At 46.3% G+C, this 27,584-nt stretch overlaps 1 protein-coding gene across 1 annotated transcript in view; it reads left to right on the top strand.

Moving 5' to 3' along the window:
• The window catches only part of LPXN (leupaxin), a 259,193-nt gene that overhangs the window by 114,139 nt on the left and 117,470 nt on the right, over positions 1 to 27,584 (top strand). Inside the window, exon 5 of the mRNA XM_069227825.1 lies at positions 11,035 to 11,202. Within this exon, the coding sequence (XP_069083926.1) occupies positions 11,035 to 11,202 (168 nt within the window). The remainder of the gene's footprint in view (positions 1 to 11,034; positions 11,203 to 27,584) is intronic.

The following is a 27,584-nucleotide window of genomic DNA, read 5'->3' as shown; positions in this document are numbered from 1 at the left end:
CCTAGCGGTTTCTGCCCCCCTGGGGGCAGAAATGGCCTAAAATAAATTGCCCCCCCCAGGGAGCGACCCTTGCCTAAGGGGTCGCTCCCCTTGCGTGAAATTCGCGGAAAGAAAAAACTCCCTGGTGTCTAGTGGTTTCTACCCCCCTTGGGGGCAGATTGGCCTCATCAAAATAGGCCTATCTGTCCCCAAGGGGGGCAGAAATGGCCTAAATATAATTTTCCCCCAAGGGGAGCGACCCTTGCCTAAGGGGTCGCTCCCCACCTAAAAAAAAAAAAAAAAAAAAAACGTAAACAAATAAAAAATAATAATTTATCCCGGGTGCCTAGAGGTTTCTGCCCCCCCTGGGGGCAGATCGGCCTAATAATAGGCCGATCTGGCCCCAGGGGGGCAGAAAAGGCCTTCCCGAAAATATGCCCCCCCTGGGAGCGACCCTTGCCCAAGGGGTCGCTCCCTTTTGTCAGTAACAGTAAAAAAAAAAAAAATCCCTAGTGTCTAGTGGGGTTTCAAAAGCCGGATTGCAAGCAATCCAGCTTTTGAAACCCTCGGAGAGACTTCAAAGGGAAGGAAATACATTTCCTTCCCTTTGAAGCCCCTCCGGGCCTCCCCCACGTGATTGAAAGAGAAATGCTTAGCATTTCTCTTTCAATCGCACTGGAAGCTCTGCTTCCAGCGCGATGGGGGAGGCCCCCTGTGACTAATCAGCGCGAGCGCGCGCGCTGACGTCACAGGGGAGGTGGGGGGGTGGCGGTGGAAGGTGAAGGGCTTCCCCTTCCATCCCCGGTTTGGGGGGGGAGGGGGGTGCACGGGGGGTGATATTTGCACTTGTGATTATCAAATCTTGATCCTTTTGACCTTAAATCATTCAGATAAATATTTTATATTTTTCTAAAACCTGTGTGGTGTATTTCTGTGGGGTTTTCACTGTCACTGTGTTATTGCATGATTTATTGCACAAACACTTTACACATTGCCTTCTAAGTTAAGTCTAACTGCTTAGTGCCAAGCTACCAGAGGGTGGGCACAGGATAATTTGGATTGTGTGTGACTTACCCTGACTAGGATTGTGGGCCCTACTTGGACAAGGGTATATACCTCTGCCAAAAAGAGACCCCATTTCTAATATTTATAAAAATACATGAGCTCTTACGTCTGATGTAAGGACTCTCAATTTTACAACTGTGATGTTATAGTATCTCACTTCTGCCTTCAATTATCTCAGCTGAAAAGATCACATCAATAATTCTCATGAAGTACTATCAAAGCATCTTAAGTCAAAATTCATGAACAAAGTTAGACATTATATTCGAATGGCTTGCTATGTCTTCCACTTAACCAGACTGATCTTTTTTTTAAGCAGAGGGGCAACTGAATAAACACTGAACAACTAATGTTCAATTGGCCTTCATTTTAACCTTTGCATGATTCTGCATGCAATAAAGCAGCTGCATTTGGAATTCATAGTCAATTTCAATACTCACAAATTCTTCACTCATCACATTGAAACACCCACAAAAATCACTGGCGCACAAACACCAAATATGGACAGTTAAAAGATGTCCCATCCAAAATGCCCCCCTTGTGTTGTGGTGAGCGGCGCGCTAAACATTACACCATCCATGTAGCGTGGATCTGAACTTGATGATGAAGCATGCCACCTAGGTGGGTGAGGGCTGGTACTCCTGAAGAAGGGATGCCCTGAACAGCACCTGTCACACCAATAAGGACACTAACTGCAGAGAAACCCATGCAGCAGCTGGAGGGTACATTGGAATGTGACATATTTTGATATATATTTTTTACTTCATTAAGGGAGGATATGTGACCAACCCAAAATCTCCTGGTCCCCTACTTGTTGCAATACAGTTACGTTCGTACATGATGGAGCTTTAGAGCTCGATAGTAATAATAACAGTGAACATTTGGAAAAGTCATGAGCAGCAGCATGCCAGGCATATCACACAGTTCAGTAAACATTCATTCAGTCATTTATTTCTTTATTTGTTTATTTATTTATGGCTTTAGAAAACCACTAGGTGTAAACATTTCATTACTTCAGTGCACTGAGGATGACACAGAAGATACTTACAAAGTGAGGGTCAAACCTGAAAGGTTATTTACCTAGTATGATGTTCTTCGTAACACCCATCATCCCACTGAGCCTGTGAAGAATTCATTTGAAAGCAACTCTAAATAGTTCCTTTTTCAGAAGTTTCCTCAACCGTTGGACATTGGGTTCAGATTTCAGATTAGAATTAAGAAAGTTTTATAGTCCAGGACCTTGAATGCTAAGTTGTTAGAAATTGGGTTGTTGGTTTCTGGGGAGTGAGCCCTGGTCAAGCAGCAACCACCATCTTAGTCAAGATAAGGCACAAGAAAACCCTAAATTAGCCTGTGCTCAACCCCCAGGTAGTTTAGCACAGAGCAGTCAATCTTTACTTAGAGGCAATGTGTAAAGTATTTGTGCAACAAATCAAATAGTAAAACTGTAAAAACACACAAAAAATATCCCACACCAGGTTAGAAAATTGAGCTTCATTTAATAAATGAAACCACATGGAGTTACGATTTTTTAAAGCATAAACTGCCATATAGTGCCTAAAAACATAAAGCGTCAACTGCCACTGCTGCTATCTGGTTGCGGTGCACCTGGTCAAAGACAAAAGTTCAGGCTGACTGCGATGGAGTGCGGGCCAGATACAGTCCCAGATTAGTCCCGCTGAAGGTTTGTCTCCTCAAGTTTGGTGTCAAGAGACCCATACGTGAGAGGGTCACAATGAGCAAAGAGAGCACCGTGGGTGTGGTGCGAAGAGCAGGGCAGGCATCACAGATGGACAGGTTGGAGATTCGCGTTGGCATTCCTCCAAGGGCTGTGAATGCTGCTGTGTGAGGAGATGGATTGCCAGTGGCTCGTACTGAACTTTGGTGTGAACGGCCCAGTTCTGGTGCGAACAAGACCATTCACGGTTGCGAAGAGCCTGTGAGCCACACCAAGGGCCCAGGCCTCAGAGATATCACTTGGGAGTGAGGAACTCGCTAAAGACTGTCCAGGAGCTGTTGAGGAGCCTTTTATGTCCCTGAGGCTCAGATCAAGAGCCAACAGACTAGCCCTTTGAGTCACTCTGGGGTCCTGGGTGCAAGATGAAGTTAAATGTCCAGTTCTTCTTCCCTGGGAAAGAGGGCAGCAGGTAGCAGGTCAGCACAACAGGGCAGCAGTTTCTTTAGAGCAGCAGTCTAGCAGAGTGGCAGTTCTTGTAGCAGCACAACAGTCCTTCTTCCTGCCAGAGTATCTACAGGTCCAGAAGTGTACTGAAGTGGTGGTGTCTGAGGTCCTTCCTTTATACACAGATGTGCCTTTGAAGTGGGGAGAAACTTCAAGAGGCATGCCTTTGAAGTGGACAGATGCCCTGCTTTCCCTGGTACCAGACTAACTACAGGAGGTAAGCAGCCTTTTCTGAGGAGACAATGCACAGCCCATTCAAGTATAAGTGGGACTGTGCCCAGCTCCTCCCTCCCATCCTGCCAGTAATGGCCCATCCAGTCCCACCTAGGCTATTGTGTGTGGTTTTCTAGGAGGAATACACAAGGACCAACTGTCACCCACACCCAGCCATGTGACTCAGACACAGGCTGCAGGCACCAAATGGCTAAGGAAAGATCATGCCAACTTTCTAAAGGTGGAATTTTTTAGTTTAGAACTGTAATTTAAAACCTGACTTCTCCATAAGTACGGATTTTAAACTAAGATTCCAGAGACAACAAACATGAACTGGCTATATCTTACCATTTGGAAATTACACCTTTACAGTATAATAAGACAACTCTAGTGCTATCCTGTGTGAGAGATAGGCCTTGCACTGCTGAAAAATGAATTTAAGAGTTTTTCACTACAAAAACATGTAAAACATAAAAGTACATGCCCTACTTTTTAGTACAAAGCACCCTATCCTCTGGGCTGTGCAGGGCCTTCCCTGGGGAGACTTATATACATTTAAAAGGAGGGATTGGGCCTGGCAAAAGGTTTATTTTGCCAGGTCCAAATTGCATTTTAATACTGCACACACACAAGCTCTTCAATGGCAGGGCCCACTTTAGTGGGTGGCACAAGAAGTGCTGCAGGCCCACAAGTAGCAAATGTAATGTACTTTACTAGGGACTTATAAGTAAATATTGTTAGAAATGGGGTTTTTGGTTGGCAGTCAGGTTGCCCTCTGTCCAAGCAAGAACCCTCACTCTAGTCAGGGTAAGTCACACACAATCCAAAATCAGCCTGTGCTCACCCTCCGGTAGCTTGGCACGAGCAGTCAGGCTTAACTTAGAAGGCAATGTGTAAAGCATTTGTGCAATAAATCATACAACACCATAGCATAACACCACAAAAATACACCACACAGTGTTTAGAAAAATATATAATATTTATCTGGGTCTCTTCAGGTCAAAACGATCAAAGTTGCAATACGAATTTGTAAAGATATCACTGAAAAGTGATAGAGAGTGTGTAAGTCTTTAGAAAGTAAACAAAGTCTCTTTCAAACACAAAGTACCTGGTTTCTGGTGGAAAAGCTCCTCAGAGGGCCACAGGAGAAGAGGTGCGTGGAAAACTGATGTGTGTGCATCGATTTCTCCTCAGCGCACACGGACGTGCGTCGTTATTTTCCACGCGGGGAGTCGGGCGTCATCTTCCGGCGCGCGGACAGTCTCTTACTGTGGTTTGCGGGGAGTACCAGATGTCCCGGGTCTGTGCGTGGATTTTCCTGCTTGTTTTCCGGCTGCGCGTCGTTCTGCGGGGCTGCGCGTCGAAGTTTCGATCTCACGACAGGCGTCGCGTCGATTTCTCCGGCGGAGTCGGGCGGCGTTGTCCTTGCGAGGCCGTGCGTCAAAGTTTTGATCTCATGGCAGGCGTTGCGTCGATTTCTCCTGGAAAGTCGGGCGGCGTTGTCCTTGCGAGGCCGTGCGTCAAAGTTTCGATCTCACGGCAGGCGTCGCGTCGATTTCTCCTGCGGAGTCGGGCGGCGTTGTCCTTGCGAGGCCGTGCATCAAAGTTTTGATCTCACGGCAGGCGTTGCGTCGATTTCTCCCGGGAAGTCGGGCGGAGTTGTCCTTGCGAGGCCGTGCGTCAAAGTTTCGGTCGTCCCGAAGACGTCGCTTTGATCAGCATCGGTGTGCGGCGTTTTTCTTGCCGCGGAACATGCTGTGCGTCGAAAAGTTCGGCGCACGGAGCGTCCAAGAGGAAGAGAGAAGTCTTTTTGGTCCTGAGACTTCAGAGAACAGGAGGCAAGCTCTATCCAAGCCCTTGGAGAGCACTTTTACAGCCAGACAAGAGTTCAGCAAGGCAGCAGGCCAACAGCAAGGCAGCAGTCCTTTGTAGAAAAGCAGACAGGTGAGTCCTTTGAGCAGCCAGGCAGTTCTTCTTGGCAGGATGTAGTTTCTGGTTCAGGTTTCTTCTCCAGCAAGTGTCTGATGAGGTAGGGCAGAGGCCCTGTTTTATACTAAGTTGTGCCTTTGAAGTGGGGGTGACTTCAAAGAGTCTCTAAGAAATGCACCAAGCCCCCTTTCAGCTCAATCCTGTCTGCCAGAGTCCCAGTAGGGGGTGTGGCAGTCCTTTGTGTGAGGGCAGGCCCTCCACCCTCCCAGCCCAGGAAGACCCATTCAAAATGCAGATGTATGCAAGTGAGGCTGAGTACCCTGTGTTTGGGGTGTGTCTGAGTGAATGCACAAGGAGCTGACAACTAAACCTAGCCAGACGTGGATTGAAGGGCACAACAAGATTTTAGTGCAAAGAAATGCTCACTTTCTAAAAGTGGCATTTCTAGAATAGTAATATTAAATCCGACTTCACCAGTCAGCAGGATTTTATATTACCATTCTGGCCATACTAAATATGACCTTCCTGCTCCTTTCAGATCAGCAGCTGCCACTTCAATAATGTATGAGAGCAGCCCCAATGTTAGCCTATGAAGGGAGCAGGCCTCACAGTAGTGTAAAAACGAATTTAGGAGTTTTACACTACCAGGACATATAACCACACAAGTACATGTCCTGCCTTTTACCCACACAGCACCCTGCTCTAGGGGTTACCTAGGGCACACATTAGGGGTGACTTATGTATAGAAAAAGGGGTGTTCTAGGCTTGGCAAATACCTTTAAATGCCAAGTCGAAGTGGCAGTGAAACTGCACACACAGGCCTTTTAATGGCAGGCCTGAGACAAGGTTAAGGGGCTACTGAGGTGGGTGGCACAACCAGTGCTGCAGGCCCACTAGTAGCATTTAATCTACCTGCCCTAGGCACATGTAGTGCACTCTACCAGGGACTTACAAGTAAATTAAATAGTCAATCATGGATAAACCAATCAGTAGTACAATTTACACAGAGAGCATATGCACTTCAGCACTGGTTAGCAGTGGTAAAGTGCCCAGAGGTCAAAAGCCAACAACAACAGGTCAGAAAAAAATAGGAGGAAGGAGGCAAAAAAGTTTGGGGATGTCCCTGTCAAAAAGCCAGGTCCAACAAATATCATATGGCAATTGGGCATAAGACAATGTTACCATGTGTTAGGGAAAAAGTGCACACACTTTAGCCCTGGTTAGCAGTGGTAAAGTGTGAAGAGTCCTTAGGCCAGCAAAAACAAAGTCAGCAAAAACAAGAGGTCTGAAAGCAAAAGGTTAAGGGGAAACCACACCAAGTATGCCAGGTTTAACTTAAGTGACTGGCCACGAACATTCTTCCTCTTGAGCAATAATTGGTTAATTACTTGTTTGGAGGCTGAGACGAGGTTCCTAGTAGGTGAGGTGTTAATTTATGGAAGTATTCTCGTCCTTTGCCCCAGTGTCCTTGGTGGATACCTCAGAGGAACCAGATTTGGATCCTACCATCAAAGGTAGCTAGTAGAGTGATTTCAGGTGAGAGCGAAGGTTCACGCACAGTCTGACTGGCTGGCTGTGTAGTCTTTGTATAACTATCCAATTATTACAAACTGAGGTCCTTGTAGTCTGGCAGTGGGTACTATTATTGCAGGATTTAAAGCTTTTCTCAACTCCACTCCATGATTGCTTTTCAGTATAAGCAGGATTGTATGGCATATGGAGCGGTGAAACAGATAAAAAAAAAAATCCGCATGTTTCATCAATATTACAGAGGTTACACTAAGGTCCTTTGTCTGTCTGGCACTTCGATGATTATTTTATTGCTTATCTGCTACATTATTGTCCTCCTTTTTCAAATGTTGAAAAGAAAGGAATAAAAATGTGTTTTTGTGGAGTAGCATCCAGAACTATGGTTTCCATCTCCTTACTGATGTGAGCAGCAGGTGACCCTGCTTGGGCATAATGTACTCCAAAGGTAAATTTCTGTATTTTTCTCAAGGCTATGCCACCAACTTTAAATGTACCCCGAGGGTTTTAGCATTTTTGTACCTCATGTAACATTAGCTTACACCTTGGCTCAGCTAACTCACAGCCTAAGGCATTCTGATATTTGCTCATTGGAAATGTATAGCATGTGTCCTGCATCACTGTAAAGGCAAAGGTTTTAAGGTTCCTTTGGCCTATCTTGAAGGAGTTGGGAATTAACATTTGGTCCTTTCCAGTCTCAAATTATGTGGAATACCAGGTGACCTACTGGGGTCGCTCTGACTCTGGATTTGCAATAAGCTACCGTGCATGCGATGTCTGGCACACAGCTGTTCTAAGACACACTGTGGCCATCTGTGGCCTCCTGCTGTTCTAAGACACACTGTGGCCATCTGTGGCCTCCTGCTGTTCTAAGGCACATTGTGGCCATCTCTGGCCTCCTGCCTAAATTTTTATTAGAAGTTTGTACTGAAAAACACTGCAACCACAATCAGAAGTATACAAGTTATTTACAGCATTACACATTTTTGAGACCATTAGTGCCTCCCCTCACTTCTTCCTGGGGAAAGCCTTGAAAGGTGTACTCTGTCCGAGTATACCAGAGGTGTGGCTTTTTAAAAAAGCACACTCTGTAGTTGGACCTGGTTTCCCACAGTTGTTTTTATGGTTCCTTAAACTGCTCTCAACTTTGGAAGAAGCTCTGCACCTCTAGGTTCGAGAGATATCTGACTAAAACCAGGGCTTTTTGTGTTCCTGTTCCTCTCCCCACCTCAAGATTTGTGTCCCAACTAGGCCAATAGAGAGGTCCTTCTGGAGCTCAGAAGTGCTGCCTTGAAAAGGGGTCGGTCTTTCTGGCCCTGTGAGCATGAGGCGGGACAAGATATCTGGGTCTGTGTGGAGACTGTCAAGGAACTGAACCTACCCTGGAGCATGAGTGGCTGCATACAGCTGGTCCTGACTGAACCCAAGATCTCTGCTGCCTCAGTGGACCAAGGATGCGGTTGATCCACCGTAGGACTGTGACTGGGGGTTAGCCAGCACTGCCTTCAACACCCCTTATTTTGTGGGAGCCTCTAGCACCCTGTTTTGCAAGCACAAGGGATACAAAGTGTTTCCTCTTTCACTCTGGGTCTCCTACCGACTTTAGTTCTGCCCTCTAGTTCCGGAGACATTGTGGGTAAGATGTACAGTACGACTCTGACCCTAAATATTTCTGATCTAAAGATGGCAAGAGAATTAGTTGCTTGCTGTTCTTGTGTGTTTCTAGTGAACAATTTTGTTTTGTGTCCGTCCTATAGCACATTCCAGGGTGTGCACATCAGAATTTTGAACTATTTACCAAGCATAATTCAAACCAGATTTTATTTGCCAAAGACTTGTGGGTAAAAAGCAGAAAGTCTGCAATTTGCACATTGGCCAAATAGCACATAAGCAGTTAGCGCATAGGCATATACTGCAGAACGTGGAATCACGTCTGGGGCGCACGAACATTTGCACTAGAGATACAAGCAGCCTCTTAGTTTTAATCATAGCCCTAGTGGGACCAGTTTACATACTTATCATTACAGTTCTGCCCCAAAAAGCAATGGCTTGCCTCAACCAGTGACCATATTTCATCTGTGTGAGGCATCATGGGGCATATTTACAAGCCCCTAGCGCCACCGGAGCATCACTTTTCGTGATGCTCTGGTGGCGCTGTGCACTCCACCATATTTACAAGGCGGCGTTAAGCTTCTTTTTGTTGCTTAACGCCACCTTGTAAGTACAGACCCTTCACATGCAGCACTTTGCATGGAAGGGGCGTGCAATGGGTGTTACTGTGGGCGTTCCACAGCAACACCCATTGCATTTTGACTCTGCCCCAAATTCACAAGAATCTGTAAATCTGTGGCAGTGCTTAGCATGGCGCAACGAGGAGAAATGCTTTTATTTCTACTCGTTTATTGCTCTTTCTGTGTGTGCTGTATTCTGCATCATGCATAGAAAGAGCAAATCCCCATTAAAGATTATTAAAGGTATGCCTTCCTGCACAAAAACAACCTCCCCCGCAACACAGCCATCCTTGCACCATGGCGGCAAGGGTGGCTGCGTTGGGGCTCAGCAGCAAATTTAGCACCGGCACAGGGGGAAACACAAGAGCCGTATTCTTGTTTTTTCGCTACATCCCCGCATTTCTAAAGTGACACGTCACTGCCAATTTTGGCACAGCGCAGCGCTGCGCCATTTTATTGTAAATCTAGCCCCAAGTACGCCAAGATCTCTTTTGGGCTCACCATATCAGTGAGGTGCAGGTTGTGGCTAAGGGGAAAGCAAGGACGCATCTGTACATACTCAACCAAAATTGAACGTGTATTGTGTTGAAAACACTGGGTCAGTGTGCAAAAGTGGCAGCGTCACCCAAAACTGGCCAAATTCTTTCTGCAGGAGACACCTTTGTCACCTGCAGGCACTCCACCTTTGTCACTGAGATCTCTTCAGCCTCTAGACATGTCTTCCATTCCTTCTCCACACAGGGATGCCAGAGGAAAACAGAGGATGGGATGGAAGGTAGCGAGTGTTTGCACTTTGTGCCCTGAAGTAAGTGCTCTCTGGAAAACCTGCAGCTTCTTCATAAGCTCTTTACAGGGAGTTACAATAGTTGAACCGTGTAACTTGCCTGTGATTATAATCAGTACCACCCTCTGTTTAGCAACTTCATTTAGATGTTGCCTGCTTTTTCTCTGATACTTCATAGGTAAGGAACCTGATTACTTGGGGGGCTTCCCTGGCTTACAATGAACCATTAGACTGTTGGGAAAGTCTGTTTTTTCTTCTTCTCTGTTTCACAACTCGCACAAACAGTGGTGTAATCACATGCAGTTTGAAGAAGGCACAAGGAATCTTTTTACTTGCTATGAACACATATAATAAACCTAGGGGAAGGGGGATGCAGTTGTACATCCTGAATGTCTGCACAACACTAATGCCGTGCACAGCTTTAAGACCCTAATTAGGAGTGTGTGAGAGGGTTATGTGACAATTAAAATGTAAACCATGTAAAATCATGTAAACCATGTAAAATCCGATATATTTGGGATAGAAATTTCCCAGCTGTTGATAAATTAACCCCAATTACAAGATTCCTCATTCAGATGGGCAATAACCTGATGATTTTGATGCTTTGTGCAACAAATCCAGATATCCTGGTATCTACTGTTTTATTTCCTCTGGTTAACTTTCTGAAGGTATGACCTGCCAAACTGTGACAGTGGAAAACTGCAAGAGTGCAAACATTATCACACACAGCAATTGCCAGGTGTTGTAAACCCCGCACTTCTTACATTTGTGACCCATGTGTTTCATGTCTGCTATGTAAGAACCGAGCTCATGGGTAGGGCTGTGTCTATCTATCGCAGAGGTGTCCAACGTAGGTCCACAAGGCTCAGATCCATTTCAGGTGGTCAGGATATCCACACATAGTACATTTACTTGAATTAATCCAAATGAACTAATTTATATTGTAAGTGGTTATCCTGAAAATCAGTAATGGATTCGACCATGCTGTACCTGCTTTAAAATTCTGGTTGTTCTTCCACCTGCTCTAGAATTGTAGGGCTTTCATAAGGTTAGATGTAATACTAGATGTTAAACATGAGGACACATCTTCTCTGGACTCAACCTCTTCTGTGTTTTTGGTTATGCAGATCCAAGGGGATGATGAAGCACCCAAGGTGTCAGAGCCTCTGTTGGTCAGCCCGACTACCACCCTGGAGAACATGCTGGGCATCCTTGAGGAAGATCTCAAGAACCTGGGGGCTGCAATCATCCCCAAGGGCAGCTGTGCCTACTGCGCCAAGCCTATCGCCGGCAAGGTTTCCCTTCCATATGATCTTATTCTACTCTCACTCTCTTTTTGAGCACCTCTTTTCTCTCTTCCATTGTTCCTCATTTGTACAATTTCTTCTGTGTATGATTTTCTAATTTTTTTCCTCTGTACTGCTATCATTTCCCATATTTTCTCTTTTTCCTGTTCTCCCCATTTCTGGTCACTTTTTTTGTAATGTATCTACATTTCCCTCCCTTCCCCCTTTTTTTTTTTTTTTATCTTAACAAACTGTACCATTTTTGTTTTCTAAATCCACTATTCCTACTGCATCACCAGATACATTGTGGGAAGAGAAAATTGCAAGAATTCTAGGTCGTTCCAAATTTTGGAAGTCTAAATAGTTCCATAGTCAAAAGTTTTGAGAGTCAGATACATTTGCAAGAGATCTGTGACGTTTCAGGCAGAATCCTCCTGCCTACATTGTTCAGTTATGAGAGAAAAAGGACAAAAGAGCTGCTAATGCCATTTGTACGACTCTGAATCAAAACATAGGCATTTTCGTAGTCCTCAGCCCAGGTTCTCCTTAGCGTGTTTATAGCAATTGTGGCTGATATAGGCATGTTCGTCTTTTATGAGGAGTAGCCTGGCACTCAGCTCATCTGCTGCATTGATAGCTAAGAAGATATTATAAGAGCCTCAAAGTCACAAAGAGACAAGACTAAGATAGATCCATTGTCATCTTATGGTCCCCTGAATGTATGGTGGACAACCCTAGGTGAGGTTGTTTCCACGGACTAGGGGGTAGTCATTCTAAGTGGGAATAAGATGGTATAGTAGCATCCCCCCATTTGCTTGTTTCTTTGTAGTTCCCCCCTTTTTATCACCCACAAAACTGACCACCTCTTCTGTTGAAAGATGATTACAGTTCTTGTAACTCTGATAATCTGCAGTGGCAAAGAATATATGTGACAACCTAGGTGATGAAAGCTTATCAGCTCCACCCTGAAACCCCATCATAGTGCTTTTGAACTTGATGAAGGTCTTATTCTTGACATGGGACCACTTGACAGATATATAAAGCACATCTAAGACAGGTCAAATCCCAACATTTTAATCTGATACTGCATTGGTATGTTGCATTTGAGAACAGGACTCACTAAGAGGGCATGTTATTCTCATGCCCAACATTTGGTGTGTGGTTTCCACTCATTCTACCTGCCAAGCATCAGTTCTTTGTGGTCACAGCTTCTTAGTGGGGAAGTTCTACTGGCCTTGCGGAGAGCTAGTCGCAGACGGCAGTAAGCAGATTGTGAAGATATAAGTGATATCAACCATCTTCTTCTTAGTCTGCCTTTTTGGAGAAACACATAAACCTGGAGGAGGAGTATGAGTAGCTTTATATCTAGACTTTTCTGAAATGGTTGCTTTGAACGTTTGCAAAACACAGACCAGGCCAATGGAGAAAATGGAACAGGACTTTATGAGCATCCAATGGGTAGATCTGGAACAGGAAAGTGGGTTCTGGTTTAACTTGTTCATCCCAGAAAGCCATTGTCTTTCTCTTCTCCATATCTGAATCCGCCTCTTAGGGGCATTGCCTACCATATAGCATGGGTAAGTTACTTTAAAAATCCTTTGTCATCTGGACACCCAACCCCTGGCTTGTAGGTGGTGGAAAGTCTGGGGAGTTGGTTTTGACTAGGAGCATATGATTTCATACAATCTCAAGTTCATACTTTCCTTAGCATTTCTGATGAAGGGTAGAGTGGGCATCACTTACAACCTCTTTACCATAAAGTGTTCTCAAGAAAGCAAAAACAGGAAGAGAGCCTGGGTCTTGATCATTATGATGAGGCATCCTGCTTGATAACTTTGCTTTCAGAAGCTGCACTTTGTTTATGTTGTGCTAAACTCGGAACCAGAAGCGTGGGCACCTTGTTGCTCTGGGGCAAATGCTGGGTGTAAGAAAGCTGATTATTATTTGGGGTGGGCATTGCAGGCCTTCAGGACTCCTCTCAGCCTTACAGACATCATGTCCAGTCATCTTCTGCAGATCTATAAGGTTTTCTAAGAAGGGTTCTTTTGGATACCAGTGGTACCTAGGGTCCTGTGACCAGGGAAGGTCCCTAAGGGCTGCATCATGTGCTGTGCCACCCTAAGGGACCCCTTCCCTAACAAATGCACACTGCCATTGCAGATTGTGTGTGTTGGTGGGGAGAAAAAGGTAAAGTCGACAAGGCATCCCCCTCATGGTGCCATGCACACAAAACACTGCCTGTGGCATAGGTACGTCACCCCTCTAGCAGGAGTTAAAGCCCTAAGGCAGGATGCACTATACCACAGGTGAGGACATAGCTGCATGAGCAATATGCCCCTACAGTGTCAAAGTCCATTCTTCACACCTCCCCTCTGCAGGAACTGTAACACCTAGCGGTGAGCCACAAAGGCTCGGGCTTCATGTTACAATGCCCCAGGGCACTCCAGCTATTTGGAGATTCCCAGCCCCCGGACAAAGCCCCACTTTTGGCCGTATGTCCAGAGGGATAATTAGAAAAAACAAGGAGGAGTCACCACCTCAGCCAGGACCACCCCTAAGGTGTCCAGAGCTGAAGTGACCCCCTCCTTGCAGAATCCTCCATCTTGGCTTGGAGAATCAGGGCCAATAGGGATAACAAGTGCCCCCTCCCCAAAGGGAGTGAGCACAAGGAGAGTGTAGCCACCCTCAGGGACAGTAGCCATTGGCTACTGATCTCTAACCCTAGAAATGCCCCTAACTCTTGCATTTAAGGGCTCCCTGAACCCAGAGAGTTAGATTCCTGATGAACTCACAAGGAGAAGAAGGGCTGGTTAGCAGAAACCCCAGCAGAGAAGGAAAGGTGACAATAACTGACTTGGCCCCAGCCCTACTGGCCTGTCTCCTGCCTCAAAGAACCTGCAAAAAAAAAACGACGCACCCTGCAGGTCCAGCGACCTCTGAAAAACCTCCAGAGGACTGCCTGCATCACAGAGGATCAAGAACTCCCATGGACATCGGCCCTGTCCAAAGAAGAACAGAAGAAGAAACCTATTCTGAAGGACTCCCACCTCACCACAGAAGCGTGAGTCCTTACCACTCTGCACCAGACGCCCACGGCCCAAGTCCAGGTGGCCCAACCGACCAGAGGGGACCCCCAGGCAACGGCGACCAAGTGCCCACCCTGGGTAGACCTCTCCACCCCTCCACGACGATGCCTGCAAAGGGAATGCCGAGGACCCCCCTGACCACGACTGCCCTGGATGAAGATAACCGACGCCAAAGGGCTCACTGTACCCGCATCCCCCAAGCCTTGGAGAAATCTACACCCGGTGCAGTGATGATCAACAGGAGGCCCTCTTTCCTGTCCGACCGGTGGTGTGCCTGAGACACCCCCCAGACCTCGCCTGAGGCTCCTGACTGACTCTCGGGGTCCCTCATAGAGTTTCATTGGAAACCCAACACCCTGTTTGCACCCTGCACCCGGCCGCCCTAGTGCTGCTGAGGGTGTAGGATTGGTGCCTGCGTGGGGCCCTTCAGTGCTCCTCTAATCCCACCTGGTCTGTCCTCCGAGCCATGGGTACTTACCTGCTGGCAGACCGAAGTCCGAGTACCCCCTGTCTCCATAGGAGACCACGTTAAAATTGCACATTTTTGACCCCTGCACCTGGCTGGCCCCGTGTTGCCGGTGGTGGGTGTTTGGGGTTGACTTGAACCACCAATGATGGACTACCTATAACCCGGAGACTGGAACTGTAAGTTGTGTACTTACCTCTAAAACTGTTCTTTATTTTCTTCCCCCAGGAACTGTGCTGAAAATGCAGTGTCCGCTTTTAAAATAGATATTCTCTGTTTTCTTAAAAACTGTTTACATGATTCAAGTGAAACAAAGTTACATTGATGTCTATGCTAAGTACTTACCTGCAACAGTATATACAACTGAACTGAGTCTTGTGGTTCTAGTAATAAACTAACAAAAATATACTTTTCTATATACAATCCTATTGGTCTGGAGTTAAGTCACTGAGTTTGTGTTTCTTCTATTGCTTGTGTGTGTACAACAAATGCTTAACACTACCCTTTGATAAGCCTAAGTGCTCAACCACACTACCACAAATAGAGCAATAGTATTATCTATTATTGCCTCTGTCAAGCCTCTTGGGGAACCCCTGGACTCTGTGTACACTATGGGTGATATTTATACTCTGTTTGCGCCGGATTTGCGTAATTTTTCTTTAAGCAAATCTGGTGCAAACTTAACTCCATATTTATATTTTGGCACTAGACATGACTAGCACCAAAATATTTGAGTTAAAGTAATGTAAAGTCTGCAGAAAACTACCTTGCGTCACTGTGATGCAAGGTAGGAGTTCCCGGGCAAAAAATGAGTCAAAAGCGCTAGCGCCTTGTTTATCCTCCCGTGCACAAATCACGCACGGGAGGAGGAGGGCCTTAAATAAAGGCGCTAAGCATGCTTAGTGCCAATATTTAACACCTGGATATGGGAAGGTGTTAGGGGACCTGTGAGCCCACAGGTACCCTTCCCTGCCTCCAGGGACACCCCCACCCACCTGCACCCACACCTGAAGGACACCTAGGGATGGGGGACCCATCCCAGGTAAGTCCAGGTAGGTATTTTACATTTTTTTTCAAAGTGCCATGGGGGGCACTGTGCCCAATGGCCATTCCCAGGGGACATAAGTCCTCTGTGCATGGCCATTGGGCTGGGGGGCATGACTCCTGTCTTTATTAAGACAGGAGTCATGTTCATGGGGGTTGTGCGTAAAAAGAATGACGCTATTCAAGTTACAGTAATTTTTTTACTCTAACCTGACTAGCCCCATTCTTTCACGCACAACCTACAGTTTTCCCTACGCCTCCCCTACCCGGTTAGCGTCATGTATTTTGACGCTAACCGGGCCTTAGCGCCATTCCATAAATATGGCACCCAGCCGGCATCTTGGAATGGCGCTAGCCGGCACTATACTTTTTCACGCAAAACTGTGCTAATGCAGTTTTGCGTGAAAAAGTATAAATCTGGGCCCATATCTCAATTTGATATGGTATATACAGAGCCAGCTTCCTACACACTCCCATTATATTTAATGCACCTTCCTTGACTTTGGTGGATTAGCATCATAATGTTTGGCACAAATCCACCAAAGCGCCACAGTAGTGTCAACATTTTTGATGCTGTTGCCCTACCGTGCACCATGGCACCACTTTCTTGTAAATATACCCCTTATAGTTTTAACTATCTAGGGGTTTGGGAAGTGATTTCTGGATGCTTCCAAACCAGTGGGGAAAAAAAGGTCTGTGACCTCTGATTTGCCATTTGCGAACCCTGGCGCTGCCATTGCGACCCCTGGCCTCAGGGATGGCAAATTCAGTGCCTGGAACACAAAGGCAGCTGTCCATATGGACATTGGTTGGGGCACCATTTTTCTTGTATTCTGTCAATTTTTTATTACACTAATATTAAATAACATTTTATTATTAACTATTAGTGTGTATATGTGTGATTGTGTGCTTAAGCATGTGTGAGTGAAAGTAACGGTTAAATGGCATGTGACGTCACTTCCACTACCACTGACATTTTGGTGAATTGGTGAAAACAGAATATTGCAAAAAAATTCAGCAAGGCAAATTCTCAAAACTTTCTAATCACCAGCTGTTTTGGGCTGTGGCATAGCCCTCCTGAGGGTCTCACAGCATAGTGCAAACACAGGACGACGAATGACCTTTCAAGGCTCATGTAAATGCATTCTTTACAAAGCTGTTACTCATTATTGACTCATAAACCTCTATTTAACAAACCTTCAACTTTTCAAATTAATTAGTTAATCATCAGTCTTTCAAGTTGTTATGTTATGTTACGTTGATTTGTATAGCGCTCTAATCACCCGAGAGTGCTTCCAGGTGTGTGATTTAGGGCCAGATGTAGGTAGCTAAAAATTTGTGAGTCGGAAATTGCAAGTCGTTGCGACTCGCAATTTCCGACTCACACAATGGTATCCAACAAGAAAAAGCGACTTCATTTTGTGACTCGCAAATGAAGTCGCACCGCAGATTGCGAGTCTGCTGTTTGCGAGGTCGCTTTTTGCGACCTCGCTAAAAACGAACACGCAAATTGTTTGTGGGTGTCGCAAATTGCGACTGTGCCGCAAATTGCATGCAGGTGCAACGGAACACTCTGGAAAACACTTCCTGGCTCTTGATGATGACATCACAGCCAGGAAGTTTACTAATACACCTGGGAGGAGGGAGGACCACACCCATTTCCAACTGCTGAACAGCCAACTGGAGGAACAGCAGCAAAAATGGAGGAATCAGCCAGAAAGAGGAAGATCACATTTTCGGAAAAAGAACTGGAGGTGCTGACAGATGAATGCTGCCAGCACCATGATCAACTCTTTGGAAGAGCAGCCCTCAGTGTGCCAGAGCTGGAGGATTTGGACTGAAATCCAAGACAAAGTGAATTCAATGGGGGTGAGCCACAGGAGCATTGATGAACTTAAAAAAAGGTGGTATGACCTGCGCTCCCGGACCAAGGAGAGGGTGGCAGAGCGCCTCCGGGAGATGAGGGGCACTGGAGGAGGACCATCTACCATACCACCACCCACACCCTTGGAGGAAAGAGTGGAAGAGACCCTGGAGCCAGAGGCAGTGTCTGGAATAGGAGAGCTGGACACGTCAGCGCCAGGACCATCAACCAGTGAGTACCATGAAACATGCATGTACGCCCATACCCCCACCCACCTAGTACACAGCAGCATGCACAACCAAAATAGCTCCATTTCAGAGTAGCAACCACCAGAATGGTGCATTATGGGCACTGTAGTCAAGTAGGCAGCTGATAGGCAACAGTTTATTAGTAAGCATACAACAGATGGCAGATACTGACAGTGTGTTCCCTATGTCCCACAGGTCTCCCACAAGACACCACCTCCAGCCACACTGTCCAGGGGCCAGAGGTCAGCCACCAGGCAGCACAGGACCCAGGAGCAGCCACCACAGGGACCTGCACCACCCAACCACAGTCCCCTCCAGATGCACCAGTGGCTATAGTGGAGATAGAGGCAGCACCCGGTCCCAGCCACAGTGCCAGCGAACAGGACACAGATCCACCACCGTGTCGCAGGCGACGTGTCCTTGTCCCTACAGTGTCACAGGGAGAAGTAGGGGACGCCTCCATGTCTGCCGCCGAGGCTGCACTCATTGAAGGTCAGTGCCTGCATACAAGGCAAATGAGACTGATTTCAGGGGCCGTGCGGCGAATGGAAAGGAATCAAACAACAGGGGTGCAACAGGTACACACAGAGCTACAACACCTGAACATTAATGTAGGTGACCTTGTGCTCTCCATCAGAAAACTAGGGGCTGAACTTGTCACAGAGAGAGAGGGTGCAAGGTGCCGTGACCGGCAACTAATCCACCGCCTAGACCGCATGGCTGCCTCCATCGTCCGCCTGGCTGTAAATACAACAGGGCTGTCACGCCGCACAGTCAGCCTAACGGTGGACATGGGCCACTTTGCCAGTGATGTGGCTCGTGGGCTGGGATGCATAAGCCATGCAGTGGACGTGATGGAGGCACGACAGGTGGCTAGGGGTGCGGCAGACACGCCGCAAGACAGTGAGGAGGGCTCTACTATAAGTAGTGCATCTGCTACAGACACCAGGGTGTTGCGTAGTGGAAGTGCACGGCAGGGAACTGCAAACGCTCCAGGCACCAGCCATGCTGGGCGTCCCAGGCGTAGGATGTGAGCTACGCACTGACAAACAATGGAGGCACATGAGGTTAATGTGTCCTCATAGCAGGTGGACTTTTACAGCCCCTGATCAATAGTTCATTTCAATAGTTTATTGGTTCACATCATTAAAGTTCTTGTTTGTTCCACTTCACACCTGGGCTCTTTGTGTGTGACATTCGTGTGTGTGGTGACAGTTACCACGTACCTTCCAAAGTATTGGTTTGCAATGTGGTCCCGTCTCTGTCTTCCTTGATTTGCAATGCTTCTATCCCCATGATGGCGATGTGGTTGCTCTTGCTCTTGCTCCGAATCTGGGTCTGCAGGGGTGAGATGTAGCCCACGTCTGGTAGCAATGTTGTGCAGTATAGCGCATGCGCCAACGATCTTGAATGCTGTTATTGGGGCATACTGGAGGGCACCTCCACTTCTGTGGAGGCATCTGAATCTTGCCTTCAACAGTCCAAAGGTCCTCTCTATAATATTTCGGGTCCTCCTATGTGCACTGTTGTATCGCCTCTCTGTCTCATTGCTGGGTGTTAAGTACGGGGTAAGTATCCATGGTCGTAGTGCATATGCACTGTCACCTGTTTGGCACAAAATGAACAATGTTAGCTGGGCATAGATGGGTTCCACATTGACCTGTGTGTATGTCTGCAAGGTGTATTCAGCTATACCTAGGAGGTATCTGTCTCCAAACTCCCCACGTTCTAGGCGTTGGTGTATCCCACTGTGCCTGAAAATGTAGGAGTCATGTGTACTCCCTGGAAATTTGGCAACCATGTCAGTTATAACATAATTGGCGTCACCAAACACCTGGATGTTCAGTGAGTGGGTACACTTCCGGTTGCGGAACAGATATTCCAGATTTGCAGGAGGGCATATTTGTATATGTGTCCCGTCTACACACCCTATTACATGTGGGAAGTTGGCAATCCTGTAGAATTCCAACTTGGTGCTGTTTATTTCTGACTCATTCCTGGGTAGGTATATGTATCTGGACATGTGTGTGAGTATGGCATCTAGGAATGCTCTGAAGAACCGTGAGAGTGCACTTTGAGATACCCCACCTGCCACAGCAATGACCCCCTGATAGCTACCCAAGGCCAAGAGGTGCAGAGAGCATAGCACTTGCACATGTGTGGGGATGGCGCTGCCGCGCACAGTCTGGGGTTGAAGCTGCGGATTGAGTAGATCTATTAATTCTAATATTGCTGCACTGCTGAGTCTGTATTTATCATATATCTCCTCCTCTGTTTGTTGGAAAAGTGTCTGCCTGGTTCTGTATATCTTCTCCTGCCTCTGGCTCCTCCTCCTCATCTGCTGTGCAGCGTGGGCTCTCCTCCTCCTTCCTATCACATATATCTCCGCCATCTTGAGTGACCCAGGTGCCTTCTGGGTCCCCTTTTATACTTTGGTTATGGTTACCACCTGCTCTGAGTTAGTGGTAAATTGGAAGTGCAAAATGGGCTTTTTGCGACTAGTCGCAATTTGCGAGTGGCTATTTCATATGGTTTGTGACTCGCAAATTGCGACTTCCTATTTGCGGGTCGCAAAATGGGGTCGCAATTTTTGCGAGTTGGTAATGGCTCGGGTCGCAATTTGCGATTTGGAAATGGGGTTTTTGCATCCCATTTCCGATTTTGTGGGGTCGCAAATTGCAATTCGGGCCATTTGCGACTCGCAAAAATTTTCTACATCTGGTCCTTAATTCCTTTTCTAACGGTTTACCTTGAACACTACTTACCTTATCACAAAGCTCACTCTTTACGGGCCTTTTCATGTTAAATGGACAGTCAAACTTTAGGATTTCTCACAGGCTCTCTCGCCATCTATTGGAATATGTTTTAAGTTCTTAATCATTAGAAGACTGTAATGCTCCTGTTGTCATGGTACTGCACAAGTCAGTTTTCTTGAGTTATTATATGTCATTGTTTATTTATTGCTTTACTGCTTTCTCTGTGGTCTGTGTTATATTCCAATAATAAACACATCTCATTTTGATGTGCATTCTATCATTTATATGAAGATTCAAAGAACTCTTTCTCTCTTTGCAAAGATTTAATTGTACTTTTCATTTTTGTGGTTTTGTTGCTCGAATTTACCTTAAATAAATGAACGACAATAAGCATCAGGCAAAGCAGGAACAGTCTAATTTATTAAACACAATGGCCAGGAGAGCACAGTAAAGAGTCGGGTCTGCTGACCATCTATCAAAGTTACAGAGTTTTGAGCATCTTTTTATACATTGTCGTGAGGTGCAGTAAAACGATTGAATACATTCTTTAAAAAAAAGGAATCCTGGTCTAGCCACAAGGCCATAAATCTGACCATCTGATAAAATGTGCAGGTGGGTCTTAATCCTGCGTGGACATAGTGTGGGCCGGAAGGTAACATGCCCAAATGTCCGGCATGGGGAGGGTGTGATTACTGCGTGTAGTGTGTGAGTTGTGTTCTGATTGGCTATTTGTCCCTAACCTCATGTGGTATCTAACTTTATGGTGTTTTGGGAACACGTACCCCTCCGACCAAATGTGTTTTACTGGGTGCCAATTTCCTAGGACCTTTGTGGTTTTGCTGTCTATCTGGGGAATCGATTTGGGTCTTTCTTGTTTGGCGCATTTGTCTATGGCCTGCGTGTCACCCCACCTGTGATCTCTTAATCAGTTGTTTAGGTCTAGGTCGCAGGGCCTGCTTGATAAAGTACTTCTAGCTTGGTGTTAATGTAGCGGTCATGTTGAGTGGAATCGTCAATAGCAAAGCGAGTTCGTTGTTCTGCTGGCACATATCATGACATACATTGACATTGTTTTTATGCATATCAACATTCCCCCTTTTAGTTCAATTATCAACTACTTTATCCACCCAGTATTTCAGGACAGTCAGATTATTCTGACATGTTTCTGTTGTGTTTACTACCATTTCCCTACTTACTTTAACTCTACCTAATTTGAGAACTGCATTTTTACAACAGGAAACCCCCATTTGCAGGAAACAATTCAAAAACAGCACAGAAATGAGAATCAGCAGCAACTTTTGGTGCACACCCCACCCTCCATTGCGTTCATCAAGTCCAACAAATACCAATTTTGCATCACCATGAGACGGATGCTATTAGTTCTTCCTTGATAGTGTTTAGGCTGAGCTCAGTACTGTTGATCATCTTTAGCATTTGCCACCTGCTTATCTGCAATCAGCGGGCATTTTCTTTTGTCTCAAGTATGAAGCAGGGTATGACCCTTCTGTGTTTACTTGAGGTTCAGTGAACATTCTGAGTTCTTTTGCAATATCCTTGTACCAAGCCCAACCAAAATAATTCGAATTTCTTTTCTTTCGAGTCTGATAAAACAGAGCAGATGGTAAACAGCGCAGACAGGTCTTCTCCAGAGATGACTAGGGTTGGGCTGTGCACAGTCATGAGAGGGCAGAGGCCCCACCATCTGGGGACCAACTGAGCGTAAGCGAATTCTTCACACTGCCAGTGCTCCAGTGCATGTCTTGTAAATGCAGTATTGTGCCACAATTTTCATTTGTTCTGAGAGGGATTGTCCCTTTGCCACTGAAACATAATGAATGTAAGTGTCCCTATAATTACGGGTTGCCCCTTCCCTTCCAACCACTTGTACCTATTTCAGTATCCCAGATTTGTTGGCATGGGGTATCTATGCTGGCATTTAACCCTCCCCTATGAGACTCATTTCCACTTGAATCATTGAGGTAGATAGCCTTACACAGGAACTTCATGTCTGGGGTGAAATTGTTACTAAAGAAGACTGCCCCAGAAACTCTAAGGGCCACTCTGAGACCACAGGCAGTGGTGGGAGCGGACGTGTTTGTGCATTGGTGCAGTGGTTTTGCTACTTCTAAGAGCCTCTTTTCTGGGAAGTCCTGAGCCAAACAGTGTCCTTCCCTACAGTACCCCAGCTGCACATCAGCTCGGTTTGAATGTCGCTAGGCTCGGTATAAAGATGCAGTGCGGTGTGGTAGTCTCTTATTGAGTGATGTTTACTACTACTCTGTGGGGTTCTACCTTAATGAGCTGTATTTTGGCCCTGATTCTACAAAAGGTACAGGTGGATGAAACATTTTGCTTTCTCAGGGGTTACCTCATTGGTTAGATAAGGCCTAGCTGCACCTATGGCATGTGGTATCAGTGAACAGATGTAGCATGGTCTGGCAGATGTTTGGGTGCCCACAGCAGTCATGTGCTGATACCATGTGTTCTCTATGGGTGCACTGTATAGTGCATGTGGAATACTAACATTAGGTTCAGTGTAATTGTAGGTGATGTGGAAAAGGCCCCAATGCAATTGTTGTAAGAATGTCGAGATAGGCTCTGTGTGTCTAGGCAGATATTTGGCTACAGATGGATCCAGCCACGCCCACAACAAACAAAGGATGTACTAGGGTATAATATTACATAACTTTTAGAATTTTGCTGGTCTTTGGATGGTTTTCTGGGGAAACATCTGCGGTGTACGTGTGATCTGGGATGTCTTTCTTCTGGTCGATCACTGCGGTACCGGGGGTGTCATGCTTGGGTAAGAGAGTTCGTATTAGAATGTCCATAAAAAAATAGACTAAAAACAGTCTGTAGTCTCTGTATTTGCGTTCTTAGATCTTGTCAGAATTCTGGAAGTTGTTGCTGAGGAGGTGGTGGGCCGCTGAAAAGGTGGTGCATTTATGGTTTTGTCGCAGCACTGTTGGACAAGAGCTGTGGTTTGTAGTTTAGCTCAGAAAAATATGCATTGTTTAATCGTGGAAGATTCCTGCACCTTTATTCTTTACTTATGTCCTGTGTATTTGTCTCAGAGGTGGCTCCTGTGTGGGCAACTATTTTTAGGGAGTGGTGAGTGTTTTTAGTCATGGGTCACCTGAGTTTTATTTTGTGAGTCATCTGGTCCTCTCCTCTAACCATGGCAGGGGACAGTGCTTCTATGGGGAGATCTTTGTGGGGTTATTCCTTAGCTATCTTCCCTAACTTGTGTGCTTTATTGATGTAGGTGGGACTTGTTGACCTACATATAGCGTGAAATTATGTGACAGGAAGAGGGGTTTTGCAATTTAAGGGATGCAGCTATTTGCAACATGCTCTGAAGACACGTGTACGCCCCTCTAGTCCCTGCATGTGGCATGCAATGAGGTTCTCTCCAACAGAGTTAAGTGTTTTTGTGTATGCCCCTTTTCTGGAAACTTTGTTTTCATCTACTTTTTTTAGCTTCTTTTGCGGGCCGCTGGGCGTTTCCCTAGGTCTTCATTAAGTGGTGTTTTATTGGAATGCCAGAGGGGGTTAGAGAGGCGCTCTGTGACCCCCACATGATTTTGCTGCTGTGAGAACTGGGATCAGGCCTATTGCTTCCCCAGAGGGTGTGTGTGTTGGAGGCCTTGTGTGATCTCACTGACAGGCCGGACGTGACAGTGAGCATATCAGTATGCCTCACATGGGGCTGTGATAGTCACTTACAGAGTTACTACCCTTCCCATAACGCCCTCCCCTCGGATCCACAATGTTTTAGGCCTGCCGCCCCCTGGCTGTGACCAGGAACACACTACTCTTGCTGGTTTGGAGGGACATGATCTGACCACCAGACTTTTGAACGTTTGGAAGCCTTTTTGGGGAGAGGATCAGGCTGAGCATTTGCTACGATGGTAATCAGATGCCTTGACCAGGAATCGTCAACATTTGTCCGATAAGGGTAAGGAGCTGGGACTCTGATTGAATTTACCTGCAGACTTTGTGAGTGTACTACGGAACTTGTGTGTAGACTACAGAATTTTATGGGGACATTATCATCCCAAATGCACGGGAAACCTGGCTTCCAACACTGGCTTCCAACACATTGTTTTGAAACTTAAAGGAGGCCTCCGTTAGCTGGAGGCCTGGTTTTGGAAGTTCTGTAATTGAGGTTGCGCACCATGAAGGAACTGTGGTCCCATTTGATCTGGTGATTGGAACTCATCCCAGTCGGATTTGGACGGGGGACCTGGGTGTTGGCTTTTATGTCCTGGTCAGGGCCACCGTGCCCCCTTGTCAGACTGCCCTTACCCAGGGGTGTGGCAAGCCAACCCCGCCCTGGGAGACCAGCAGCAGAATGGGGCCTGGGCACCTGCCATCAGCTGAATGGCAGATTATAGTGCGTATTCCCAATCGACAAAACATACAGCAGCCCTGAGTTGTTCCGGAAAGCAAGTAAAGGTATAAATTCTCTCCTAAGGCTTTAGAACTCTGAGCACTTTACCACTGCTAACCAGTGCTAAAATGCATATGCTCTCTGTGTAAATTGTACTGCTGATTGGTTTATCCATGATTGGCATTTATAATTTGCTGGTAAGTCCCTAGTAAAGGGCACTAGAAGTGCCCAGGGCCTGTAAATCAAATGCTACTAGTGGGCCTGCAGCACTGGTTTTGCCAACCACATATGTAGCCCTGTAATAATGTCTCAGACCTGCCACTGGAGTGTCTGTGTGCAGTTTAAAACTGCAAATTCGACTTGGCAAGTGTACTCACTTGCCAGGCCTAACCCTGCCCTTTTCCTACATGTGAGATGCCCCTAGGGTAGGCCCTAGGTAGCCCCATTGGTAGGGTGCAGTGTATGGTTAAGGTAGGACATATACTAATGTGTTTTATATGTCCTGACAGTGAAATACTGCCAAATTCGTTTTTCACTGTTGCAAGGCCTATCTATCTCATAGGTTAACCTGGGGGCTGCCTTTAAGCATGATTAAAGCGTAGATTCCCTTTGGGAGCAGATAGACATGTGGAGTTTGGGACCTCTGAACTCACAATTTAAAAATACATCTTTTAGTAAAGTTGATTTTGAGATTGTGTGTTTGAAAATGCCACTTTTAGAAAGTTGGCATTTTCTTGCTTAAACCATTTTTGTGACTCTGCCTGTTTGTGGATTCCCTGTCTGGGTTAGTTTGACAGTTGGGCTGTTTGTGAATCCCCTCTAGACAGTGAGACAAAGAGAGCTGGGGTGTAGCCTGCATATCCTGATGAGCCTTCTGTGCTAGAGTGGAGGGAGGAGTGGTCACTTACACCTGAATGGTGCAGTCTCCAACCCCCTGGTGTGTGTCTGATAAGGCAGGATCCTGCAAACAAGAGAGACTCCCCTTTGAAGTTTACCAACTACAGAGGCAGAAAGGGGCACCTCGGATCCACGCAGAGTTGGGATGACTTTGACACCCAGGGATGATGCATGGAAAATCTGGTCACAGTGTTAGAAAACGGCACTGTGTGGGGTTTGCGTAATTATCAGCAGCTGCAAGCGGGTGTTGCACGTTGTTTCTCTGTCTGCAATGAATCATGCTACCCCTCCCCAGCCTGTAACACCTATTTCCAAAGGGAGAGGGTGTAACACCCCTCTCCCAAAGGAAATGCTTTGTTCTGGCTTCCTGGGCTTGAGCTTCTCAAGCAACAGGAGAGCAGAAACCTCTCTGTGAGGTGGCAGCAGCTGGGACTGACTGGAAAACCTCAGAAGGCTAAAATGGCAATAGTAGGGGTCCTCTGAGGAGCCCCCAGAGTGGATGGAATCATACAACCAATGCTTGCAAAAGCCTTGGGGTATAATTCCAATATGTTTGATACCAAACATGCCTATGTTCGGAGTTACCATTGTGTAGCTGGACATAGGTAGTGACCTATGTCCAGTACACGTGTAAAATGGTGTTACCGCACTCATGAAGTCCGGGGAAATGGTCCTGAGGTCATGGGGGCACCTCTGCTAGTGCAGGGTTGCCCTCACACACAGGTAATTTGCACCCTGCCCTCAGGGCTGGAGGGCCTGCTATAGGGGTGACTTATAAGTGACCTGGTGCAGTGTAAATGGCAGTGAAAGGGTGCTTGCACCTTTTCACCCAGGCTGCAATTGCAATCCAGCAGAGGCCTTTGAATGGGCTCCCTATGGGTGGCAAAATATATGCTGCAGCCCATAGGGATCCCCTGGAACCCAAGAGCCCTGGGAACCTAGGTGCCATATACTAGGGACTTATAAGGGGTACCAGTATGCCAATTGTGGGTGAAATACTGTGTTAACAGTAACCAACAACCAATTTTAGAAGGTGAGAGCATAACTACTGGGGGCCTGATTAGCAGGATCCCAGTAGACACAGTCAAGCACACTGACATCAGGCAGACAATTGGAGTAACCATGCCAAGAAAGAGGGTACTTTCCTACAAATAGGTTTGGGGTTCCAAAGGGTTTGTCTCTGTTTCCTTCTTCTTAAATATGTATGTGAGGGCGCTCTGTAGGCTGAGAAGGTTGTATAGGTGTTTTGTGTTATTTTAAGTAAATGGCACACAGAAAGCAATATGTCTGGGTAAAACGGGCCCCAGTTTATCCCATATGTGACAAACTATCAACTGGATATGCAATGGATGAGCCGTATTTTCTTCCAGTTGAATGCCTTCAAGACAGATGTAATCCCAGGGCAAGGTGAGACAGCATCCTATGGCCATCCAGCTGGAGTGACTGGTGCCATCCAGGGCCGAAGATTAAATAGACTGGAATCGTTTATAAATCAGGGTTCATCACTGAATGCACAGATTGGCTTGGTTGTGAAATTCTGTTTGTATTTGCTGTCTCTTCTTTCTTTCTTCCTAGAGATTTACATGTTTACATAGCAATCATCTGTGCCTTCTCCATGTTTGACTATTGTACTATTC

This window comes from Pleurodeles waltl, chromosome 4_1 (genome assembly GCF_031143425.1).
Source record: "Pleurodeles waltl isolate 20211129_DDA chromosome 4_1, aPleWal1.hap1.20221129, whole genome shotgun sequence".
Taxonomy (NCBI): domain Eukaryota; kingdom Metazoa; phylum Chordata; class Amphibia; order Caudata; family Salamandridae; genus Pleurodeles; species Pleurodeles waltl.
This window is presented reverse-complemented; position numbering and strand designations above follow the sequence as displayed.